Source organism: Equus caballus, chromosome 28 (assembly GCF_041296265.1).
Source record: "Equus caballus isolate H_3958 breed thoroughbred chromosome 28, TB-T2T, whole genome shotgun sequence".
NCBI classification, from domain to species: Eukaryota; Metazoa; Chordata; class Mammalia; order Perissodactyla; family Equidae; genus Equus; species Equus caballus.
The window spans coordinates 10358561-10384678 of NC_091711.1; the positions used below are offsets into that span (position 1 = coordinate 10358561).

Here is a 26118-nt window from a genome sequence, read left to right on the forward strand (position 1 = left end):
TCTACCCTGAAAAAAAAATTGGACAAAAAATATAAAACAATGGCTGTCAAGACGTTGGACATCAGGACATAAAGGACAGTGATCTCTAAGAGACAGGAATCAAATGAGGTGAGCTCTATGACTGCTCAGCTTACTGCCTGGAGAACGTTTCCAGGGTGTGTGCAGAGGAAGGGACCTGGACAGAACGTGGAAGTCTCCCCAAGTTGAGGATGGAGTTGGGAGTCCAGGAAAGCCAAGGCAGCCGGAGTTTGCGGGGCACTGGAGAGAGGAGCCTGACAGAAAGAGAATGCCGGAGATGTGCAGAGGGCCCCCTCGAGGACTGAGTGGAATACTCACCATGAGAAAAAACTACCCAAGGCCAGGGAAAGAACCACTCCAAAGGAGAAGAGGGAATGGTGTCTGCAGCTCACAAAGGGCTGGGAACAGTGCCTGTGGCCAATAGCCAGAGTGGAAAAATCTCATAATTCATGGTCATTGGCTAGAATACTAAATAAAAAGGTGTTGCCTCAGTAGTGGGGCAATGTACTCAGGACTAAATGCTGATAGGGTCCCGCCTACTGAAGCTCAAAAGCAAGACCTGAAAGGATCACTGTTCCCAAGGAACTGCACTGCATCCCAGAACAAAGCTCAAGGACATTCTTAGGAATACAAAACGTCTGCCATCTAGCAATATGTCATTCTCAGTGTCTGGCATACGATTCCAAATTGTCAGGTACACAAAGAAGCAGGGAAATACAACCCATAGCAAGGAAGAAAATCAATTGAAATGGTCCCAAAAGTGACACAGATGATAGAATTAGTAGATGAGCAGATTAAAATAGATATTCTAGTTGTATTCCATAAATTCAAGAAACTAGAGCAAAGACTGACCATGTTAAGTAGGGACATGGAAAATATAAAGGCCCAAGTCATACTTCTTGCAAATAAAAACTACTGTGTTGGAGATGAAGCACAATGTGGATGAGATTAATGACACATTAGATGCTGCAGAAAAAAACTGTGAACTTGAAGACATAGCAGCAGCCACTATTCAAAACGAAACAGAGAGAAAGAAATGAACAAAACATCAGTGGGCTGTGGGACAACTTCAAGCAGCCAAATATAAGCATAACTAGAGTCTCCCAACGTCAGGAGAGGTGAGGACAGAAGAAACAAGGGCTGAAAATTTGCCAAATTTGATGAAAACTTTAACATAGATCCAAAAAGCTCAATAAACCCAAGTACAAGAGACATGAAGAAAGTACACCAAGGCACTCATAAGCAAATTGCTTAAAACCAGTCATAAAGAAAATCTTAGAGCAACCAGAGGAAAAAGACACATCACACACAGAACAGGATGATTGTAGATTTCTTGTCAGAAACAACACAAGCTAGAAGACAGTGGAGCAACTCCTTTAAAGTGGTGAAAGAACAAACCATCAACCTAGAATCCTTTACCCAGCAGAAATATCTTTCAAAAAGAAAGGCGAAAGAAAGACATTTTCAGACATACAACAGCTAGAAGAATTCATCACTGGCAGACCTGCACTACAAGAAATGTTAAAGAAAGTCCATTAAGCCAAGAAAAAGGATACCAGATGGAAACTTGCATCTACAAAGAGGAATGACAAGCACTGGAAATCCTAACTACATGGGTAAATATAGATTTTTTTCCCCCCTCATTAAAATCTCTTTAAAACACAATCAACTGTTTAAAGCAAAAATAACAAGGCATTGTGGGATTTATAAGATATGGAGCAGAAAAATGTATGGCGACAACAGTAGGAAGGTCAGGCAGGGAGAAACGAAAATATGTATCGTAAGGTACTGACACAATATAAGTAGCATAATATTACTTGCAAGTAGCCTGTGATAAGCTAAAGGTGCATACTTAAACCCCAAAGCAGCCATTAAAATAACACAACAAAGAGCTATAGCGAATAAGCCAATAAAGGAGGTAAAATGAAAGCATAAAAAATCTTACTAAATCCAAAAGAGAGGAGAAAATGAATAAAAAGAAACAATGAGCGGACAAGACAAACTTAAAACAGAGAGCAAGATGACAGACTAGAATCCAAATATGTCAATAATCATATTAAATGTATATGGTCTAAACAACCCAATTAAACAGAAGAAATTCTCAGATTAGATTTTTAAAAGCCTCAACTCTACACTGCCTACCAGAAACTCATTTTAAATATAGATGCCAATAGTTTAAAAGTAAAAGGATGAACAATACACACTATGCTAACTAATCAAAAGAAAGCTGAAGTGACTATATTATCATCAGGTAAAGTAAATTTCAGTGCAAAGAATACCATCAGCATAAAGAGGATCACTTCATAATGATAAAAGGGTTGATTCATTAAGACACACCAATCAATCCTAAATGTTTATGCACCTAATGACAGCTTGAAATACACGAAGCAAAACTTGACAGAACTGCCGGAAATAGACAAATCTGCAATTATAATCAGAGATTTCAACATTCCTCCATCAATAGTTGATAGAACAAGTAAACATAAAATCAATAGATATAGACGATTCAGCCAACACTATCAACCAATCTGATCTAGTTGTCATTTATAGAACATTCCATCCAACAAAGCAGAATGTACATTCTTTTTAATGCACATGGAGTATTTACCAAGATAAAGCATATCTGTATCAAAACACACGCCTCAATAAATTTAAAAGGATTCAAGTTATACAAAGTATGTTCTCTGCCTACATAGAACGAAATTAGAAATTAGTAAGAAAGAGGTATCTGGAAAATCCCAGACTATCTGGAAACTATGTAACATACATCTAAGTAACTTGTCGATAAAAAAAGAAATCAAAAGGCAAATTGAAAAATATTTTAAATTGGAAGACAATGAAAACACACATATCCAAATTTGTGGGATAGACATAAAGCAGTACTCTGAAGGAAATTTATAGCACAAAATGTCTATTAGAAAAGAAGAAAGTTCTCAAATTAATGACCTCCACTTCTACCATAAGAAACTAAAAAAAGAGCAAACTGAACTCAAAGTGGAAGAAAGGAACTAACAGAGATAAACTGAATGGCCCTACAGCTACTTGAATCTGTTGTTAAAATCTTCTCACTTAGAAAACTGTAGGCCCACATGGCTTCACTGGTGAATTCTACCATTTAAAGACTTGTGTGTGAACACTCATTGTAGCTTTATTTACAATAGTCCAAAATTGGAAATAATCCAAATGTTTATCAACAAGTAAATGAACAAAGAATGATATATCTATACAATGGGATGCTCATCAATAAAAAGGAATTGATACATTCTACAACATGAGTAATGTCAAAATAATTATACTGAGGGAAAGAAGCCTGATAAACAGTCGATTCTGGTTATTCATGGTAGCTACGCTGTATAAGGTCACTACGATCACCGAAATAGCAAATACTGAACCAGTGCTCCCTGAGGAAATACAGGGTTAGGTTCCTGAGAGCCTCTGGTCACAAAATTTCGTCAACTGATGAATACACAACCTTGTTTTGCATGTGCTTCTATTTAAAGACAGCTTAATTAATACAGATTGATCCATTATCACTGAACTCAGCCATTGCACTAGAACTCATGCCTGAATATGTATTTTGGCTGTACAGTAGTCCCCCCTTACCCAGGGTTTCACTTTCCAGTTTGTTAACCAAAGTCAACCACAGTCTGAAAATATTATGTGGAGAATTCTAGAAATAAACAATTCATAAGTTTTAAATTGCACGCCCTTCTGAGGAGCATGATCAAACCCCACGCTGTTGTGCCCGTGATGTGAGTCATCCCTTTGTCCAGAACATCTGCACTATAGACACCACCCACCCGTTAGTCACTCAGTAGCCGTCTTGGTTATCAGATCCACTGTCACGGTATCGCAGTGCCTGTGTTCAAGTCATCCTTATTTTACTTAATAATGGCCCCAAAGCACAAGAGTAGTGACGCTGGCAATTCAGATATGCCAAAGAGAAGCCGTAAAGTGCTTTCTTTAAGTGAAAGGGTGGAAGTTCTCAACTTAAAAAGGAAAGAAAAAAATTGTATGCTGAAGTTGCCAAGATCTAATAGTAGCTTTTATTATAGTATATTGTTATCATTGTTCTATTTCATTATTAGCTATTGTTGCTAATCTCTTATTGTGCCTAATTTATAAATTAGACTTTACCATAGGTATGTGCATGTAGGACAATACACAGCATACACAGAGTTTGGTGCCATCCTTGGTTTCAGGCATACACTGGGGGTCTTGGAGCGATTCCCCTGCGAGGAAAGGGGACTACTCTAAGGCACACACAGGCTTCTTGTACTTTGAAACAATAGGCTGCACTTCAGTATGACACTTGGGAACCATTTTAAACAGCAAAATCACCAACACAAAGCACAAAAACATGAAAACATGGCCTTAAAAAGGCCACAACAAGGACACTTGTTTACAGGACGAGAGCTGAAACAGCAGGCAGAGCACTGCTGCGAGCCCAGCCGGGAACACATGTGTCAGCAACTCAAAGTTTTCACCACTTTCTGCACGTCCGTGAATGAGAAAATGCCCTGAGGACTGATGTTGGTGTTACAAATAAATTTTAGTGAGTAGGCAAATTTGCAAATATGGACCTGTGAATAATGAGCAATGACTGTATATGATTCGCTTATAAAGAATTTTAGAAAATACAAATGATTCTGGAGTGAAAGGCGGCGGATCTGTAGTTGCCCAGAGTTAGGGGTGGGGGCAGGGAAGAAGGAATCCTGAAGGGACAAGAGGAGACTTTGGAGGGTGACTGGTCATTATCTTGAATGTGGGGATTATTTCACAGGTGCATACAACACAAAAACTTATCAAATTGTAACTTTAACCACGTGCCATTTATCATATGTCATGATACCTCAAGAAAGCTGTTAGAAGCAAAGGCCATGATGGTGGGGAGAAGAGGAAAGAGACATTTACGAAGTTTAACTGTGAGGAATTGCTCATCAAGGACTGAAGGAGAGTGAACCAAGGAATCAAAGAACTTGTTCCAGATTTGGACTGCTGGGTTGATGACGACAGTGTCCTCAGTAATGGAACTAGGGAATACAGAAAGGGGGTCTTGTTTCTGAAGGGCAGAGAAAATTAAGTTTATTTTGAGGTTCCTGACCTGGTTCCCAGCCCTCTTTCCCTCATCAGATCAGAGCTCTCCACTGGTTCTGCAAATCCACAAACTCCTTGACCTCCTAACACCCGCTCATTTCTCCAGTTGTCTTATTTTCCTCAAAACGACACCACCACCTTTGAGTCCTTCCTCTCTTTCAATCTCTTTATCTAAAGACCCCTTGTCCCTTCTGCCTATTACATCTAGTACAAACTTCTTGGCTTAACTTTTGAGGCCTTCCAAAACGTGGTCTCAACTGAACACATTTTATTTCTCATCATTTCCACCCTCTGCCCTCCACTTAAATCAGGGTGGCTGGTCTCTCCAACACAAACCAGCTATTCTTAGGTATCTAGTTCCTTCAACTAAAACGCTCTCCATCCCTCCAAAACCCAACAGAGTCCATCAGAACTTAACTCATATCCTCTCTGAATTCCTACAGAGCCAGTTCCACCATGCGTATTGCTTAACTGTACTGTAATTTTCACAATATGAAGTTGCAGTAGTTCAGCTGAGACACTGCTCTGGGTAATCAGGGAACACTTCATGGAGGAGTTGACACTTGAGCCAGATCTTGAAGATCAACAACATTTTTATGTTGAAAAAGAAGAGGGCCTCACAGATGAAAAGACTAGAAGCCAAAGGCAGAAGAGTGGAAAATGGCAAAGTTGTCTGTTTCCTGCAGGGGGGAGCGCGTCATCTATGTTTTCAATCTCCCATGGCATTTAGTATAGTGATCATGCAGTCCACATGCTGGGCTGAATTAGTTATACTTGATCTTAAGTGATTTCACCTAGATCCTAAGTGAATAATGTCTCATGAGTGAGGTAGAGAGGTATATCTTTTATACGCCTGGGTTAAGTGGCAGGAATTTATACCACTAATGCCCAAATTGGAAGGGTAATTTAAAAATAACTTAATGGCTTTTTCCAGGCAGCAGAGCTATATGTAAAGTGGCTGGTGCGGTAGGATCCAGCTCTCGATTGCTCAGATATTACCTATGAAATAAGTAGAAGAGAAAACCCTCTTTTGCTGTAGTTTAGTAAAATTATGATGTCTGTAGCCTTTTAAGTAAATTATAAAAAAGGTATTCATTACATCCACACTGTTTAGAAGCCATCTTACTACATATTAGTTTTGTGATAGTAATTGACATAATGTTTACATTACCTGGAATTTCAAAGAAAAACAATATTTTATTTTTCTAATGAAGAAACAACCAGAGTTCATAAGAAGCGTCATTTTTAATCCTCAGTCCTAAACTTCCAGGAACTTTGGACTAAAATAAAAAACGCTAAAGAGCTGTAATTTACTATTACAGAAAGCCCTGGGCTGCAAGCTCGCAGGACTTCCCTTCCCACCGCGTGTGAGCCAACCACACACAGCAGTTGCAGACTAGTGCCCCCTGTTCCAAGAGCGACAGCACTAGTCTAATTTCGAACGTGATGTGCGTTACGGGAAATGAAGATCAGTCTCACTACGTGGTGGACGTGTGATTTGAAAAAGGAATTAGGGATTACAAACAGAACAGGTTCCTAGCACAACCATGGCGCCTTACCACTGGAACTGAAGTCCACGGGCCCGATCCACTTGAAGGCTGGTTTGCGGCCCCGCTCTTCTGTTACATGCACTTTCTTTATCAAAGCCAAGCTGGTCAGAACATTGGCTATGTCATAGAGGCGGCGTACCTTTGCTTGAAGATGGAAAACACAATTACAGTCATGCTGTCTGAGCCACCATTCCATTTTAGTTTACGAGACAGGTCACTTTTCTCAGCCACCATATAAACCTCAAGGGGAAAGCAGTGGGGTGGGATGGAGACAATGGCTCTCCATGAAATCACCCAGGATTGATGTTTCTGATGTATCTGAAGACACACACTAGGGGAAGGTCAGTGTGTCCTTCCGTTTCCACTTCACACCTCTTACAAAAGGCAGCTGGTGACAAGCAGGGAGCACCGTGATTGCAAACACACCAAGGGAGAGAAAGGAGCTGTAATTAAGGGCTCAGTAACCGTAATTCTATATGCGGCATGTCAAAAGCTTGCCCTGAGTTTCTCCTAGCAGGAGGTGGCGGCGCCAGCTCCTCCAGGCACCTGGGCTGTGAAAATGACAGGGACTCCCCAGCTACCTGTGAGGCTGCACCCCTGGGCACACGGGGTGTGTGGGGCTCCTGGTTACGAGGTACGACTGTGCTAAACACAGGCAGCTCCTCACCTGAAACCCTGGCGTTCCTGCCCCCCAGTGGGGGAGGGGTGGAATGGGCGTTCCTTGAGTCTTAAGAGGGACGTTTTAAAATGCATGCACTGGAGGAGAAATTCAGAAGGGAGGTAGCACATTAAACAGGCAGGACCATGCCCACAAAACACTTTCTATTCAAGAAGTTCATTTACAGGCAGGAAACCCGCTTGACCTCAGTGCTAAGACCAAGCAAAGGGGCTTTGATTCTTATCTAGAAACATCAACCATTCACCCCAGGTACAGTTTTCTTCCCAATTCTGATAGAGCTGGATTTTATCTAGTCATTTCTTCCATAGGGTGGCTATCATTCCAGCTGGAAAAAAAAGCTGGAATGTTGACCTCATGGCTTCCTAGGGCCTGAAAGAGTTACAGGCAGATGAGGGCATTTGGCTCAGGCGCTGTGCTTGACAGAAAAGGAAGATGCACTGGGTGTGAAACTCAGAAATGCTGTCCTTGTCCAGCAGCCATGTCCCACCACCCCTACCCTGCCCTGCTTTCCTCTGGTTCTTACCTGTAGACAACTTTCATCTCCACCCATCAGAAGAGTATGCAGGGGTGAGGAAAGAAGGGGAAAGAACACTCAGACATTCCGTCTTGGATGCAGTGATACTAAAGAGCAACGCACAGTCCCTCACACCCTCCCTGACCTGCATTTGTGGGATGGCATTCCACCAGCCACTCTTACTCCGAGGAAAAGGTGTCTCACACAAATTTGATGGGCATTCTGGCTCGTGACTAACTTACCTCTCAAGGCATCAAGGACCTCTATGAGTGCAGGAAGGATCATGCTTCTCAAAAAATCCCTCTTTTAATCTCAGAGACAGAATATATCAACATAGGAAATCTCACCCTTTTTGTGCAAGATGTAGGTGAAGATGCTTACTTTTAAATTTACTATGGTCTGGGGTATCTTGGCTTTCTTCTATCAGTATTTTGGCAGCCACGTCAAGAGTAACAATCTTGGTTTTGGAGACGAGGAACAGCATGACAAACTTCTGGCTCATAATTCTCAGAGACTTGTCTTTTCTACTGTTTGCAGATGCTACAAAGGGAATGAAACAAAAGCATCAAAACATGTAATTTACCACAAAAAAGACTGTACTTAGAGTTTGCCAGAAGTATCTAACGCTACCAGCAAATGGAAGGATCACTCTCGTTCCACGCAGAGGCCTGCTGGATGCACATCACAGAAGACAGCTGGCTCATAAAGAAAGAAGAGGGGTTTTCTTGTGGCTCATAAAATTACTCTAGAGTGGGCATCCACTCTGAAATACGCATTTTAAACCACTCAATGCTTTGCATCATACTTCATAGGATAGAATCATGAGGGAGTTTTCCTGAAGCAATTTTTTGAAAAGATTAGTTTTAGAGGATAAAAGGATAGGGCAGGGGTCAGGGGTTGTTTTCGGAACATCAACTCTCCTCAAAGGCAAGGACTCCATTTTTATTTCCTTGTGCCCACACTACGTAGAATATACCCTAAATGTAGTAGGCGCCCACCTCTTCCTCTTCTTTTCAGAAACAGATGAAGAAATAAATCATAAACAAACAGGACACACTGATTAGACGTGTGTTGCCGTAGACGGCAGGCAAAACACCCCTGACAGATGGCTGTCCCCTCTGGTTATTAGGACAAGAACTGGCTCATGGGGTGAAAGTAAAAGGCATGGGGCAGTAAACAGAACGAACACCAGGCCCACCTTTCCCTTTCTATTTCTTATATTTGCAAGTGAAATGGGAGTGAAACTTACACTTTATCATCTTAGCAATGGGGAGTAGGCTGAGAATGATGAAGATCAATGGGTAAAACAGGAAGAAGATAAATATGAATTGGGAGGGGAAGAACAATGTGGATATAAGTTAAAAAAATCATGCATCAAATGAAAGCAGGGTTGTTTATCTTTCTAATCACCATTTTCTGCTAATGGTATTCTTTTCCAGGTAATCTACTTCAATATATAATTTAAAAAATTGAATTATTTGAAAAGATAACTTCTTCCAAAGTAAATTTTCCCTAAAGGCTCACAAATAGAATCAGCATGGGGCTGTCAATCTGAAACGGGAGCACTGTTGGCGACCTACAGTCCACACACACCCAACTCCAAGTGGACTGCCCCTGGACAGGCTTTCAGGGAGGCCAGTGGGCAGCCCAGCTGTGGAGCCATCTGTCTCCCTTTCTTTAGTCGAGAGAATAAGAGGATATCCCTCTCAAGCGTGTCACTCCGGCGCTTCTCATCTTAGCAGTGAATCTCTTCAGAAGAGACCGTCACTTTCTCTCTGCCACTACTCATGGGGTTACACTGGACTCACAGGAGGGATAGTCGGGTTCAGAGAAATCCAATAACTGTTGATCTTGGGAATCTGAATAGCCATCTTTTTTATGTTCTCCAAGTTTATAATCCATCAGGTCTAGCTCCTTCTGTTGGAAGTGTGCCATCTGCTCTTCATATTTCTGCTCCTCTCCTAGTCTCTGGAGGTTCCTCAAGGTTTTTGGCAGGCTGTGCCGGCCATGCCAGCCATACTGATTCTTGGCCACACGACTGACCAGATGCAGTGACTCCAGCACATTCACAATGTCATAGATACGTCTCCTTTCAACACCTGTTTGAAAAACAGAAGCCAACATCAGCATGCAGATGACCATGTTTTAGTCTATATTTCTTGAGGGCTTGGGTCATGTCTGTGAACTACTTTGTATGATGCCTAGTATAATGCCCAGCAGGTGTGGATGCTCAAGAAATTCAACCTGTAAGGATGCAAGCAACAGAAATGATTTTTCTTTCTTCTTCTTGAGATCCAACCCTCAATAAGATCTAGGATAAACATCCACCTAGATATGGACCAGAGTTCCATCTGCATTACATAAATGGTAGAGCGACTTTTCTTTAGACCTGACAAGCAAACCACACAGCCTTTCAGCATATTTAAGCTGGTGGAATTGTGCAACACACGTTATAGTAATGGATGTCTGATGAATGCTGGGTGGTTGATTTCGACTTGTATTCCTAACTATACAGACTACAAAACAAATTGTGTCTAGTAACTGATACCTCGTTATTGGACAATACTGTCCATTCCTGGAGTTTGAATGATGTGAAAAAATTACCTTGTTAACTCTCTTAATGCCTCAGTAAGGAAAACAGATGGTAAACATTTTGTTTCCTATTATGCACGGGAAGCTCAGGAGTTAAGAGCTTGGGCAGCCTCCTCAAGTTGCTGGAGGAAGCTACTGCAGGGCTGCAACGGCCATCGACAATTCTCCCCGTGCTCCCAGGCACCATATCCTGCCAAACAGCCCGACAGGAAAGCCCCGGCCACCAAGTCCATCAGTGCCCTACCCACTCTCCCAACATGCCCCAAATAGATAGGATTACGAGCGGTCTATCGAATTTACTAAAAATATTTACGCTGGTTAATCGTGGGGGCCTCGGGCTCCGGCTGCCTGGACTTGAATCCCTGCGCTATGCCTTACTGGTTGGGTAATCCTGGGAAGTTACCTTTCTGTGCCTTAGTATTTATCTCATAAAATGATGAGGATTAAATGTGACCATAAACATGAGGGGTCTCTAACAGGAGTTAATTTTATCTACTGTTTGTATATTATGTTGCAAACACTTCCTGCGAGGCACTGGAGATACCTAACGTCCCTGTTAGCATAAGAGGTCACAGCAGATACAGATAAACAATCTCCCGTCTCTGACTCATCCTGTTGGGCAACAGGCCCTCAGGCTTTGGAACGCACTGGCCCCCTGTGCTCTGTGTAAGTATCCGCAACAAGGGCCTCCAGGCGTCTCTCGGAAAACCCGCCCAGCTGCAAAAATGCCCTCTTCTGTCCACAGCTAGGAGCTGTGATAGAATCAGGGCAGACTCAGTGAGTGCGGCTTTGGGCCCTTCAAAGACTTAACAGGAGAAACAGAACAAATTACAATGAACAGTTTGGAGCTGAGAGGAAGTTCTATCATACGCACGAAGAGGCATTTACTGTCAATCAGCACATTTCGGCTCATGACCCCACAGGGCTCTTCACCCTCACCAGCTCAGGTTCTGGTGCCAGATGCCTGCTGGAAGGTGCTGGCAGGAGCAGTCAGCAGCCCCCTGTCCAGATCCGCCTGGTTCCTCATTCCAGTCTGTTTTCATATATTAACACATCTTGTTTAGAGAGTAACATTCTATAAACCTTCCCATTAGAAATGTCATGTGAATGCAACTGAGACACCCCAGGGCCAGCCATATGCCCGGCTGTTTTGTTGTTTTGGATGAGATACAAGCTGTTAAGTCTCCACCTAGTGGCTAGACATCCTAAGACGGGAAAATACAGGAAGATTCTGACCACTTGGAGAGTACGATGAGGCTTAATATGAAAAATGGGTGTTTGGTAGTGGGTACGGGCAAGGCCAATGTGTGGCTGCTTGTCTGGATAATCACTCATCTGGATTAAGTGTAAGCTGGTGCATTACAAAGTTCCATTTCAGAGGTTTCAAGACGTGTAGGTTACTCTGGGGCTTGCTCTGTCAGGAAGGTTTTCCCTGGCACTCAGCCTTCTTTTTCTTTGTATCCAGGCAATCCTCTTAATCCTAGTCACGGCATGAGTTATGCCCTCAAGGATTCACCAATCGTTACCATGCTTCCCTTGGCCTCCGATGGAGCTTATCAAGAACATCTCAGCCCAGTAAAATAGTCTCCTAGGCTGTGCAAAAGATTTTTCATTTACTAAAGTCACTCCCAGTTCTTTGACTTCTTACCTATAATATCAAATCTACATGGGACCAGAATCTGGAAACAAAGCTATTTGAATACTCTGTACATTCATGCTTAAAATATGGTCTTATAGCTTATGACCTGGCATGTGGCAGGGAGTCTAGACTCAATCCCAAAAGATGGTCACCACTGAAATAGCTTCTAGGAAGGGACCCCCTTTTTTGATCTCACATGAAGAGAGAAGGCAAATTCACTTGGCAGGTCTAGGTGATCATGAGACAATAGGAAGCTACTGCAAAAATCTCTGGAGTTCTGCTCCAGGCAGTCATAATATGCAGATCTGCAGAATGATCTGCAGCGCATGAGGGTAGGGGTCCGCTTTTCTGTCCTCCCGGGACCTGCAGCATAGCCTTCCAACATCTAATCCTATGTCTCCTGCATTGACATTGATGCAAGGCCCCCTGATAGAAGTTGGCTGCCTGGGAAGACACCGCATGATCTGTTGTTTTACCCTCATCCTCTGTAAGACTAGTTTCCAGGACCCTGGCCCTCAACTCGGTCCATACTAAGCTTATGTCCAGCTGGGTCACTTTCCCCTGCCTGTTTCATTGCTACATATGCCAGAATATTGTATTCTGCTTCTGGGTTCCAAAATGGCCCCAAAGCACTGCCTGTCCTCTTCTGGGCTGCAGGGGCTGACAGGGCAGCTTGGGGAAGGGGGGGGTGCCTCGAGTAAGGGCTCAGTAGAAACTGTTCCATGCAACAGTAAGAGTCACCATGCCGGGGGGGGCCGGCCCGGTGTCGCAGTGGTTAAGTTCGCACGTTCCGCTTCTCGGCGGCCCGGGGTTCGCTGGTTCGGATCCCGGGTGCGGACATGGCACCACTTGGCATGCCATGCTGTGGTAGGCGTCCCACATATAAAGTAGAGGAAGATGGGCACGTTGTTAGCTCAGGGCCAGGCTTCCTCAGCAAAAAAGAGGAGGACTGGCAGTAGTTAGCTCAGGACTAATCTTCCTCAAAAAAAAAAGAGTCACCATGCCGGGCCCAAGTTAGGCAGTTACTGCCATTATCCCAAACCTTGCTAGGTTTCTACAAGGGAGGGACTACGGTCCATATGTTATAGAGGAAAAAAGGGTCATTAACTTTTTTAAAGCTCTCACAGCCTGCAAATTGGAGAGCTGGGCTTCCAATCCAGCCCTGTCTGACCCAAAGCCCAGCCCATGGTCTTTCCATCACAGCCCATTGCCTCCTCATTATCTCAGTTTCCAGCAAACACAATTTCTTTAGCCATCAGTTTGAATAATTCAGATTGACACTCATCTACTGGGTCACATTTCTCTGGGCTATGGGAAGAAAGAGGACTAACAAACAAACTAAAAATATAATCTATCCTAAGGCCTACTTAGCTGATTCCTTTGGGACTTTTTTCTTTTTTTTCTGTATGTAAACCCTCCTAATTTTTTAAGGGGACACCCTGATATCTTCAAATCATTGTGATTTCTGCTTATTTATTGATTGCCAACAATACGTTCATCCTGAAACCAACCGCAATGCATGTCCACTAGGGGTCTCTATTCTGAAGCAGCTGTACGTACCTTTACAGCACACACACTGCGGCATGTCACACACGCCCAGGCCACGGGAACACATGCACTCCCCCGTTATAAAGTTTGCTGTGTGAGTTGTGTCCAGATGTGCTTTCTCTAGTTTGGCAGGCTTGCTGTGAATGTTACACTAGAGAGCTTCAAACCTGATGCTCTTGCTTTAACAGAACACCAGTTCTGAACTCCTAGAAGCATTATTAAAAACGAACAGCAGATATTTCTAAATATCTTTTGCGTCTGTCTGAAAAAGATGGAACTAAAATAGTAGATATTAGTTTATAAGGTGAGTCTTTTGTAAAAATATTTTTTAAGGTTAAAAAAACCAAATTTTTGTTTGCCCCTCCCTCAGGCCTAGCAGGCTCCCTGGAATTCTGTGCGTAACGATGAGACTCTTGATGCTGACAGGCGGCAGCTCCGTCGGCTCTGTCCTCGCTCTCCTGGAGCCCACTCTGTACTTAACACAAGAGGCAGCCGCAGCCCTCAGCCTGCCCAGGGAAGCCAGTTTCCATTGTACCTGGAGATGGCTCCGGGTAATCTGATGATACATACCCAGACTGACAGCAACTTCGTCTAGGGAGATGGTAGTTTTCTCAGTTGACAAGGGATAACTTGGATAGCGAGCTAGAAACTTCTGGCACAGGAGTCCTAAACTTTTCTGTTTTCTGCTTGGCCTTTGCTTTTCAAATTCGTCCACAGCACTGTCCCCAACAACATCAAGCTACAGAGGGCAGACAGAAGGGAGGGTGGAGACGCCAGGTTAAAATTCTAACAGAGAAAGTGCAATGGTGGGTATTGGCTAGTTGGAGAGACATCCCAATCCATACCCTCCCAGATTCTGGATAAAAGATATTTCCTAATCTAATTTTCTTAACGTTTTACCTATTGCTTTCTCTAGACTGAATTTTTTCTCCTTTGCAATTTGAGGCTGAGTCTGCTGGTTAAAAGCTTAAACAATGAAGTTAGTATGTAGACTGCTACTGGTGTGCTCTCTGGGCTGCAGATCAGCATCACCAGGAGCTTGTTGGAGATGCAGAGTCTCAGGCCTCATCCCAGACCTGATGCATCAGAGTCTGTCTTTTCATAAGATCCGGGGTGATGCCTACGGACATGAAAGGTTGAGACGGACGGGCCTGCACTGTTATCATACTGTTTTATTTTTTACAGTTGACCAAGGCTTGATGGACCTGAACAAGGTCAGCTAAATCTTATTCTTCCGTATTCTTTCTTATTGTAAGTACACAAAACTGGTGTCCTTGTCTCATCAAGCCATATTTGAAAAGGGCTCAGTTCAAGCCCTGAGAAAGTAAAAAGCTTTTCAATGATCTCATTCAAGGAGAAAAGCGATAGGATTATCTCAATAGCTTCAGAAGAAGCATTTGATAAGTTTAACACCCAGTCATGATTTTCAAAAATGCCCTTAGAAAACCAGAAATGGAGAACTTCTGTAATAAAGTGTTTCCATAAAAACTCAATGGCAAACATCTGTCTTAATGGGGAAACCTTGGAAGCATTCCGTTAAAATCAGGAAAGTGACAAGGATGCCCATTATCATTGCTCTTCTGTACCATATTGGAAATTCCAGCCAGTGCATAAGAAGCAAAAGAAACCGAGGCACAGGAATTGGAAGGAGTAAGTAAAACTTTCATTCTGCAGAAGACATGATTGTTTACATAAAAAACAAAAAAATCTCAGACAAATTCTTAAAAATATTAAGAGAATTTAGCAAAGTGGCTGAAAAGACGTTAAAAAATCAGCTGCACTGCTATACAATAGTAACGAAAATGAAGAGAAAAGACATCATTTACAACAGCAACAAGAAGGATAAAGCTTTTAGGAACAGATCTATCAAAAATTTGCATAAAATACTAAAACTTAGATTTTAGAGAAACATACTTAAAGCTTAGAGAAATATACTATATTCACGGATAGGAGGACTCAGGATCATAAACAAGGTAATTCTTCTCAAATTAATGTACACGCAACGCAATTTCAATTACAATTCAATCTGACGTATGGATGGAAGAACAGAGGGTGAAGAAGAGCCCACACGCTGTGGGGGAAAACAAGCTGAGGCTCTTGCTTATCTGACAGCAACGCTTAGTACAATGCGGTCTTGGTGTAGGGACAGAAAAATTGGCCAAGGGAACAGAAAAGAGCCCAGAAACAGAGGCACGCACAAACGGAACCTCGACACACGGCAGAGGCAGCACCGCCAGCTCAGGGGAAGAGGAAAGGCTGAAGAGACGGAACGGGGACGACTGAGCACAGGCAGCAACACAGAGGGGCGAGACGCGCACCAACTGAAACGCGGACATGTGACTGAGGCAGCTTTAGCTCCAAGAGCGTACAAAAAGCTCCTACAAATCATTACGAAAAGAAAAACAACCCTATAAAAATCAGCGAAGAACATGGACAGGCATTTCACAGAAGAGGAAGAACATGGTGGCCAGTACACACTGGAAAGAAGTTTAACCTCATTAGTAACCAAGGAAAAGCAAAGGAATACCACAACAATACACAACTGCACACCCACTAGACTGGCAGAAATTAATAAATTCGACAATTTCAAGTGTCAGAGAGGATCTGTGGATCAATAAATGTTTACACATTATTGGTGGAAGCAAAGAGCACTTAGGAAAACAATCTGGCATTATCTTGTGAATATCTGTACATTCGACAGCCTAGGAACTTCACCACTAGGCGTATACCCTGAACAGTAGTTCTCAAGCTTTTTGGTTAGGATCCCTTTATTACACTAAAAATTACTGAGTAATATCTCTTTTAAAAATTGGTTCTTTATTACCATTTGATAGAATATTTGGTCATATAAAATACACTTATCACGTGTGTAATATCTTTAATACTCATGAATCTACCTCCCAATCCAAAAACCAGAACAATACTATTAATTTAGATTTGCCTACTCCACAGAGTAACCTCTCTCCTGAATTTGTATTTATCATCTCCTTGCCACTTTTAAAGCACTCTGTCACCTATGTATCTATTCCCATATACTAACTTGCTTAGGGGTTTTTGGTTTTACTTTTAGTCTTCTGGAACTTGCTTTTTTCAATCAACATACATTCTGAAGACTCATCCATGTTCTTGCATATACCTGTAGTTCTCTCATTTTCATTGCTGTATGATATTCCATTGACTGAATATGACACAATTTATTTATCCATCTTCCTGTTTATTGCCATTTGGACTGGTTCCAGCTTAGGCTAACAGGAACTGTACGGCTATGATATTCTTGTGCACGTCTCCTGGTGTGCACACGCAGGAGTTTCTCTAGGGCAGTGCTTCTCCAAGTGTGATCTGATTTGGATTTAGTTACATGAAAGAATCTGTTAGTTCTATCACTGCAATTAAGCGTACAGCAGATTCAATTCATTGTGTTCTAGTAATTTCATGTTGTTATTCGGGACATCTTTCTCTCTTCCCAATTTCTTTATTTTGGTAATTTTTATAGTGTAGAAAAATCCACCAAAAAGAGGGAAAATGGCAGAGAAATAACACTGAAATCTGTGAATAACTTTTCTTAGCAAGTCTTGGAAAAAGTCTGATGGGTGAGTGAAAATTATTGACCATTGATTTTTTAAAAAAAAGTATTGATATGCTGCTTATTCAATAGCTCTGCTTCGGGGCAAGTGGTTAAGTTCACATACTCCACTGTGGCGGCCCAGGGTTTCACTGGTTCAGATCCTAGGTGCAGACATGACACTGCTCATCAAGCCATGCTGAGGCAGCGTCCCACAGAGCACAGCTAGAAGGACCCACAGCTAGAATATACAACTATGTACTGGGGGGTTTTGGGGAGAAGAAAAAAAAAAGATCAGCAACAGATGTTAGCTCAGGTGTCAATCTTTAAAAAAAAAAAAGCTCCGGTTCCCCAAAGGACAGGTAATTTCAAGATAACTAGTGCACTCAACATACAAGAGAAAAGTGAAATCTCCCAAGTCAAAAGTATTCAGAATATTACCCTTAATTGGAGCAAAATTACAATCCACAGCAGTATTAAAAAAAATCTAAATTCCTTCATTAAATCAAAATCATTAAACAACATTGCTTAAAAAAATTTATCAGCTTAAAATGTGTACTAGTCAAGGGAGTATCATACAAGAGAAGCAAGCATTCATTATGAAAAATGAGATGAGTGAGAATTCCATTTCAGCTATAAATAAAAAGATATTAAGTTTAATACTGTTTTTCTCTCAATAGTAACTGAATAATTGAGAATTCTGAGTTTTTAATACAAGTAAAAATTTTACATTTCTGCAAAGCCCTCGGCAGCACAGCCTGCTTACCTGCAGGGAGCCTGTAAGCGCATCCTCCTTGTTCTCAATGGGTCTGAAGAGCCCCTTCTTCTTCTCCCGATCTCTGATGTCGGGGCTGGCAGCACTAATGAGCATCTTCAGGTTGGCCGTGGGTGTCCATGGTTCTGTCTGCTGTCTGTCGACAAGCTTAACTGGAGTAATGGGATTTCTTTCTGGAGTGAAGATTTTTTGCTTTGATAAATCAATTGGTTCATTTTTTATTGGAGTCTTCGGGGCCATCCTTAACCGATCAACAAATATATTTTCCTATTTAAAAAAAAAAGAAACCTTTTAGCAAGAATGAGAAAGGGCAGGTACCAACATTTTGTTCCCACCATTCACTAAGGCATGAAAATACAAACAGACCACATGTTCAGGGCCGAAAAACATCAGGAAAGGACTAATGAAACTAGACAGAGTGATTCATGGGAATGCAAGAGTGGCTCCAATGAGAAACTGATTTTTACTTGGTACTTGTTTAAAACATATTTTTCATGGCATCTCTGTGAAAGAAGTCATGAGTGTAGCTGTCACTGGTGGATGCTTCTATTGTTGGGGATGATAACAAGGATAAATGTGGGTTGAGTCCCTATTGCTTCTAAATGCCAGGTCTTTTAAAAACACTATTTATAAGTTTGCACTAACTAGTGAAGAGCAATTTTGCTTTTGTAGTTCAACGTTCCCCAGTGCTAATGTAGCAATTAGTAGCAGGACCAATTAATGGAAGAGCATCCAACAAAATGCCACATTTCAAGCCAACCTGGAGAACTGTCTAATGTGATCTCCCCAGATCAGGGCTTCTCAAACTCCCCGTGGTGAAGGACTACGGTATTCCCACTTCCAAACTCCCCCATGCTGACATGTGATCTTACTCTGTGGGACTTAGATGCAACTCCCACATGTGACTCTCCACTTGAGTTTGTCACTCAACCTGACCTACAGCTTGTTCAACAGGAAGAGACCACTGATCACAGGCTCGGGCGTCATGAGGCAACATCAAATTGCTAGAGGGGTTTCTAAGTGCTTAACTCTCAAGTTCCGTTCTTAAATTTTTTGCAGCTTGTTAATAGTGTGTGGACTAGCACCTGCCCACAGACCACACTGTGTAGAATGTCTTAAAAAGATCAATGATGGGTCCATTATGACCATTATGAAAAAGGACTGAGTACATAGAACCCATATTTGGAAGTACCAAGTAATTAAAGTAAATTTCTTTCCTCTAAAAATAAGTTTTGCCATTCAAAGCAGGAAGACTCTGCTCTTCTGTAGCAGAATTCCCCTCCAGGCAACAGTGTCATCCAGAATTAGGAAGGTGGGTGAATGAAATATTTGTCATTTCCTTTCCTGCACACGTATCACTCTACAGCTACTGCATGCCTGGATTTTGGCTGAGCAGTGGTTTAAAAAAAGTGCCTTCCTCTCTAGGGCCAGCCCCATGGCCTAGCGGTTAAGCTTAGCATGCTTTGCATTGGCAGCCCGGGTTTCGGTTCCTGGGCATGGACCTATACCACTTGCTGGTGGCTGTGCTGTGGCGGCGGCTCACATACGAAATAGAGCAGGACTGGTACAGATACTAGCTCAAGGTGAATCTTCCTCAAGCAAAAAGAGGAAGATTGGCAACAGATCTTTGCTAAGGTGCAAATCTTCCTCAGCAAAGAAAAAAAGTGCTTTCCTATAAATGAGCGACATGTGAAGAGAGAAAAGACTGGGAGAAAGTGGAATCTGTGGCAGCAGACCAACTCTTGTTCCCTGGATCAGGAGAAGCTGCCAGGCGTGGTGAGGTTCTGTCCTAGCCTAACAGGAAAGAAGGGAGTGGGGATGGGAGTGACATCTTCTCACGCCACAGCAGCAGTGAGCGTTCAGCCTGGCGCAATGCATCTACCCACAGCTCTTAACAAGTCCCTACCGGAGTGTAATTCTGATAAGTCTTCTACAAGGGAACTCTCAAGGAAAGTACTGAGCGTTTACTGCACGCCACACCTTGTTGCAGATACTTATATACAGCCAAGTGCCACATAACCGATGTTTCAGTCAACAATGGACCACATATACAACAGTGGTCCCACAAGATTAGCACCATATGGCTAGGCGTGGAGTAGGCTGTACCATCTAGGTTTGTGTAAGTTCACTCTGTGATGTTCACACAATGACGAAATCGCGTAATGATGCATTTCTGAGAACGCATCCCAGTGGTTAAGCAATTCCTGACTGTATCAACTCCTCAGCCAATCCTGTGACCTACGTAATATTATTTTCCAGTCTACAGATGAAGAAACTGAGGAACAGAGACGTTGAATAACTTGCCTGAGGTCAAACACAGCCTCATTCAGTACAAAAGTAATTGGTGTACAAAAAATAGCTAAAAGCAGAAGTTTCTGAAATCTGCACCTAGAAATGAGCTTGTCCTGGGTACCAATTGGGAGGAAATTATCTTCTTCACAGCTCCAGCAAAAGGTACCCAGCAGGCCACTGATGCCCTCTCGCGCCTGTGGAGAGGGGGTAAGGGGTCGTTCTGCACGCAGGCTCTGGGGGTAAGCTGGTAACTTATTGGCAGGCTGAGCACGGCAAGTTCCTTCTCACTAGGCTCTAGCTGTCTCAACTGAAAATGAAGTTCACAAAAATGCCAACCTCAAGGGTTACGAGAATCATTCCTGGCATATGGTGAGCACTCAATAAAACTTAGCTATTATCTTCTCCCCTCTGCCCCATTCTTCGTTACCACTCATTCTGGCACTTGGAGCCAATGGGATATAGCGCGTCGTCCTGCTACTGAACTTCCCGGGTGTGCGTCTGGTCTCGTTAATGAGCCTCTGCAGCTCTGGCGGCCAGGGAGCACGTTCCACATGTCTCATTCCTCACAATTTTTGGCACAATGGCTTGCCTCTCACAGGTGCTCAAAGAACACTGTGCCTTGATTATCTAGTTATTCCAAAGGTGTCCCCACGGTAGACGGTGTGGCCCAGGTGCAGAGCTTCACCCTCCTGCTCGTCTGCCTCCCTGGTACCTGTACTCGCAGGAAGGATGAGCTCTGACCTTTTCCCCACCCAGGAGCAACTCAGACGACTTATTTCCTCCAACCCTTGGACAGACTTTCACTATGGTTTAAGTAATACTTACAGTAGGAGGAGTTGGGTACCTGGCAGGTTATGACTGTATCACACCTCTGTACCAAAGGAAAAAAGGCCCAGCAAATTGTTTCCTGAGGTCTCAGGTGGGCAGAAAGCCAAGTGCAATCTAATCCCACTCTGCACAGCTGTCTGTCTACCCTGCGATCCTAACGCTGCACACGGCGCTGGAAGGAAGACTGGCACCAGACTCCAGAAAGCTGCCTGTTGTCTCAGCTCTCTATCTTTTTGATACTCGACAGATTGTTCTTTCCGTCTGGGCCCACGTTTCCTGACCATAAAACAAGAGGTTTAGAGTAAAGGCCAGCTCTGAGGCTTCCCAGCAAGCCTGCCCGGCTGTGGTGGACACTGGGCTGCACCCAGATCTCTTTAGGAATGAGCGACTCATTCCCCCGGCTGCTGGAAGTAATGCCAACAGGAGGCCTCTGCCCTTGGCTGCAGAGGGCTGAATGGTCCAGGACCACGCCCCTTCCTGGGAGGCCCAACTGTCCTCAACGGCTGCTAGGGGCAGCACTGACCTGCGAAAGCCTGGTCCCCTTGTCCTCACTCAGGACTGCTCCAAGGGGTCATCCCACAACTCCCTGTACGGTAACCTCAGACTTCCACCAAGACGGTGCTACAGACGAGCTTCCCCCTCTGTCCATCTCTGCTGCCTCCCCTCCTTCCACAGGTGCTGATGCCCAGAGCACTCCCTATAAATCTCCCGTGCACTAAACTCTGGGTCCATCTGCCGGCCATGAAATCTAAGCTGCAACACCCTAGAAATCACTTCCTCGATTAGAGAGCCTGGAGAAAGTAACCTGAGGCAGGTCCCCCAGTTCTCACATGTAAATGGAGCTAATACACCTTGGCTTATCTGCCAGAGAGTTGCTGTGGGGATCAGATGAGCTAATGAAGGTGACAGCAGTCTGCGTCTGTGAAGTGCTGTACAAACATTCAGGAGTATTAACTATACCAGCATTAGGACTATGCTGCACGCTGCCACAGAAAGGGCCTTGTTGTTAAAGATCTTGGTTCTAGTCTTGCTTCTGCCTCAGATAAAGCTTTGATCATGCTGCCTCAAAGAGTATAGACTATCACCAGCCTTGTCAAGGCCCTTGCCAATTCTGTGCCAACCGCTTTTCCAGTTCCATCTCATGCATATTCTGCATTTAGCCCAAACAGTCGACCTGCTTTTCCCCCGGTATTTTACCACATCTGAGCTGTTGCTCCTGCCATCACTTTGCCTTTAATGCCAACGGCTAAGTTCTGCCCATTGAAGCCCCTAGTGTTTAAGGATCATTGCAAAGATGACGTGTTAGGAAGTGTCTCCTTCTAGCTAATGACTAACAGCTCTCCTTCCCTTCAGAGCACACTTTCTAGAAGGAGTAAGCCACGCTGAGGGCTCCCCCTGCCCACGCCCCAGGGCTTCCTCACACCACCAGTCTGCTCAGATCCACTGCTCTCACTTAGGCCACCTCTCAGCTGTCAAGTCACCGGCTAAATTTCTTACTTGACCTCACAGCAATGGTCAAGACTGTTGACTCTTCTTGGCTCTCTGAGACCCTCAGCCCTGCGATATCACTCGCTCTCTCTTGGTTCTCCTCCCACTTTTCTGACCGCTCCTTCTCAGTCTCTTTCACCAGTTCCTCTTTCCACTCCTATAAACCGTGGCCTCCACCCTCTCGGTTTGCTCTCTCCACGGCAGTTCACCCAGTCTCATGTACAAACATGTCCCAAGTTTCTATCCAGCTAGCACCTTCCATCAACTGCAAAATCAGGCACCCAGCTGCCTCCTGGATCTTCTGCCTACAAGGTCTGTCTTCCTTACCCGTGTTTTCCTGTAGGTTGAACGTCCTCAGATGTTACCTTCTCTGTGAAGCTTTCCAACTCTCCCTGGACTCCCCATGAATTTACGTCTTCATCTATTCTCTAGGCATTTTGTTCCCACTCCTATTACGGCACTTACCAAATCACAGGACAGTGAGTGAGTTTTACACCCGAGGCCCTGAAAATCTCTCCGGTAACCGAGGGCAGGGCCTGCACCACGTTGGTTTTTGGAGTGTTGGTTCAGCTGAGCACAGTGGGAACAGTATGTGTTTCTTTACAAACACCCAAAGGGAGAGGTGCTATTTATTAGCTCCAATTTATGGAAGAAAAAAACAGGCTTAGAGAGGTTACGAGACTTATTAAACCATGTACCCCTAGCACTAGGAACATAAATATTTGTTGAAAGACTGAATACAGGTATTAGTTCAAGGTTACATAGCTAATGAACGGCAGAGCAGGAAATCAAACCCAGATCTCTCTGACTCCATATGCCACGTTCTTACCATCCCTAGAAATCCTCTTTCCTTCACTTCGGAGCAAGGTGAAAAGAGAGACAAAAGCCCCTCCCGTAGGACCTGGGCAGAAGCACTCTGCTCCATCCTTGCCTTCTCTTTGAGAGGTGAAAGAATCCCTGCTCGTCCATTCTATTTCAAACATTTTAACCACTTTCCCAGTCTCTCGTGAGTCGTTTGAATTTTTCTCCACACACGTTAAAATGTGAAAGCTCAGCTGGACAAAGCACTAAGGGCAGGCACCTAGAGTAGAAGTGCCCGTGCTGGAGGCACAGAGAAAGGTCACTGACCCAGAAGGGAAGCAGTACACACTGACTGAGGCTTTATATAAAAATACACACATTCTGTCAAGGCTGTCCCTTCCAAGCTATGAAGGAAAACAAAAAGTTTTGCTCTAAGACTCCCAAAGTCAAAACTATGAATATACATTTTAAAGTGTGGGCATTTCCATCTTCATCTGGCTTAGGTAATGTTTTTAAAAAGTCTTCTTTAAAACACTGATGATTTGGTATACTTCTTTTCCTAACAAAAACATTTTTGAATGCTAGGTGGAAATCCCCCCCACGGAAAAGTGTACAATTTCACACCTGTCCCAAACTGACGGTTGCCAACTATTCTTCAAAGGCCCACAGAACAGGGGCTTTGCTACCAGGAGGTTTCATTGTTGACACTAAGCCTAAAAGTAAGACCAGGAAGCTGGAGCAGTTCAATGCCCAAGGAAGCTGCCGTGCTCAGATTTATAGTCAAAGTTTCTAAGTTGGCGTTTGTTATGCCTGTTTGCCTAGAGATGTTCAGATGTTCACGACTGACAAGCTATCACACCTTTTCGTAGGGCAACGGTGCTGATGTGGGGAGGGTGACAGTTTAGACACTGCGATGGCCGGAGTACCTCATTATGTTTCTTAAAGACACCATACTCTTACAAATCACAAGGGGTACAAAAAGGGAGAATGTGCAAAACCAGTAGTAGCACTGTGAAATATTCAAAGAGTATGTTGGTGGGTTCAGCCACCTTGTCTCCCTATATGGGAGGCACCGGGCATACTCTTGGGTGAACGAACAGCCTCTAGGAACTGGCTCACTGGTATGAAGAACATTTCACGGTACTCTAATAATCCAGCATTTATAGCAAAAAGTCTATTTTCCTGGGAAGTGAGGCTTAACATTCCTGCACAGCATTAACTAATTCCACTCTCGACAACTATAAGTATTACAAACTTTTGGTTGCAGTGTCCAGCATATCTCTGATTCATATAAACTGGTTCCAACATTTCATCTAATCTAGCCTCTTTCTACTACACAACGACTGAGAAACAACAATAATGGTTGGGATGCTTCCATTTAAAAAAAAAGTATATTTCTATAATGTTCATCAAAATTAATTGTGTTCAAAAGACAACTACAAGTGGCATGTTGAACAATGAATTGAATCGGACATCACATCCTAAATATGTCTGAGCTTAAGGTATTTCAGTACACTTACCTTCTGTGCATTTTCCCCATCTTCAACTGCGAAATCCAGTCCGGGCTGCCTGGGGCTGATCAAATCTTTCAGTGTTAAACAATTTACCTCCATCTGTAACGCAAAATTACATTAGAAAATGATTTTACAATTGGATGTGTTCTCCTCCAACAAAAGTATCTATTACTTGCTCGTGAACGTGAACTTCCCCTCCCTAAACTTGTCCTGGGAATTTCCAGGAGGGTAGCCACCCAACTCTCTAAAACGCACATGAACCAACACAAACGCTTCAAGTGTGCTTAGTGATGACTGAAAACCTGAGATGAAAAAAAATCGACAAAAATAGTAATTTTTAAAGAAAAGCAACAAGACAAAAAAAGTTACCAAGTCAGGAGGGTATAGGGCAAATCTGTCAGAAAGGACAGGGTCTCCTGGGTCAGTTAATTTTGGCGCAAAGAACTGGGAGGAATTCGGCTTTGAGGGGGTTTCGAATCAGGGGAGAAGGAAACCTGATCGCTAGACCAACCCCACCGAATGCTCAGCGCAGCCCCCTCCCAGGCCTCCAAGCAGACCCCAAGGATAAGCTCTTCCAACGAAACCCCAAACCATGAGGAAGAGCAAGTCCCCTCTATTGCCCAGCCGGAGAGAGAGCTGGGACCAGGACAACCCACGCGCGCCTGGTGCGGCGGCAGAAATGCCTCGATTCCCCGCCAGCCGGGGAGGGGAGGGGTGGCAAGCTGGCAGCGGGGCGGGAAGGGTCCCTTTCCCCCCAATTCCCGCCTCCTCGCCAGCGGTGGGGCCGCACGCTACTTACTCCCGCTTTGCGAAGGAGCCTTCCTGCCTCTACGGGGACCACCACGGTCCCGGCCCCGCGCGGGATCAGCGGGGCGAGGCGATCAGCAGCCGGGCGGCGACATCGGGCGGGGACGGCGAGGCGCGCAGATCCCCGCTCCGACTGCCCTGCGCTGGCGGGGACCGCGCGGCGTGCGCACAGCGCCAGCGCTCCGACCGCCGAGCGCGACTGCGGCAGGGGCAGACCCCGCTCAAACACCTCCGCTGGCGCCTTGAGACCGAATTTGAGAACGCACCAATCCGCGGCGGCCGGCGGCGGCCCCGGCCAATCGCGCGGCGGCACGGCCCGGGCGCGCCGCCCCGCGGAGTCTTGGCGCTCCCGGCCGCGCGTCCCGCCCTCGCCGCCCGATTGTTGCCGCCGCGCCCCCTCCCCCTTCCGGGTAC

General features: G+C 44.1%; 1 protein-coding gene across 2 annotated transcripts in view; it reads right to left on the reverse strand.

Annotated features, from left to right (window-relative positions):
* The window catches only part of E2F7 (E2F transcription factor 7), a 38356-nt gene extending 12301 nt beyond the window's left edge, over nt 1-26055 (reverse strand). The window contains exons 1-7 of one of the 2 annotated variants that reach the window (XM_070253617.1): nt 25697-26055; nt 24904-24996; nt 17966-18241; nt 14208-14376; nt 9667-9957; nt 8240-8398; nt 6675-6809 (exon numbers count right to left, since the gene is read on the reverse strand). In XM_070253617.1, coding sequence (XP_070109718.1) covers nt 6675-6809; nt 8240-8398; nt 9667-9957; nt 14208-14376; nt 17966-18241; nt 24904-24996 — 1123 coding nt within the window. In that variant the 5' untranslated portion in view covers nt 25697-26055. The remainder of the gene's footprint in view (nt 1-6674; nt 6810-8239; nt 8399-9666; nt 9958-14207; nt 14377-17965; nt 18242-24903; nt 24997-25696) is intronic. The other variant, XM_001489175.5, reaches the window with a different exon arrangement.
* Nucleotides 26056-26118: the final 63 nt, after the last annotated feature.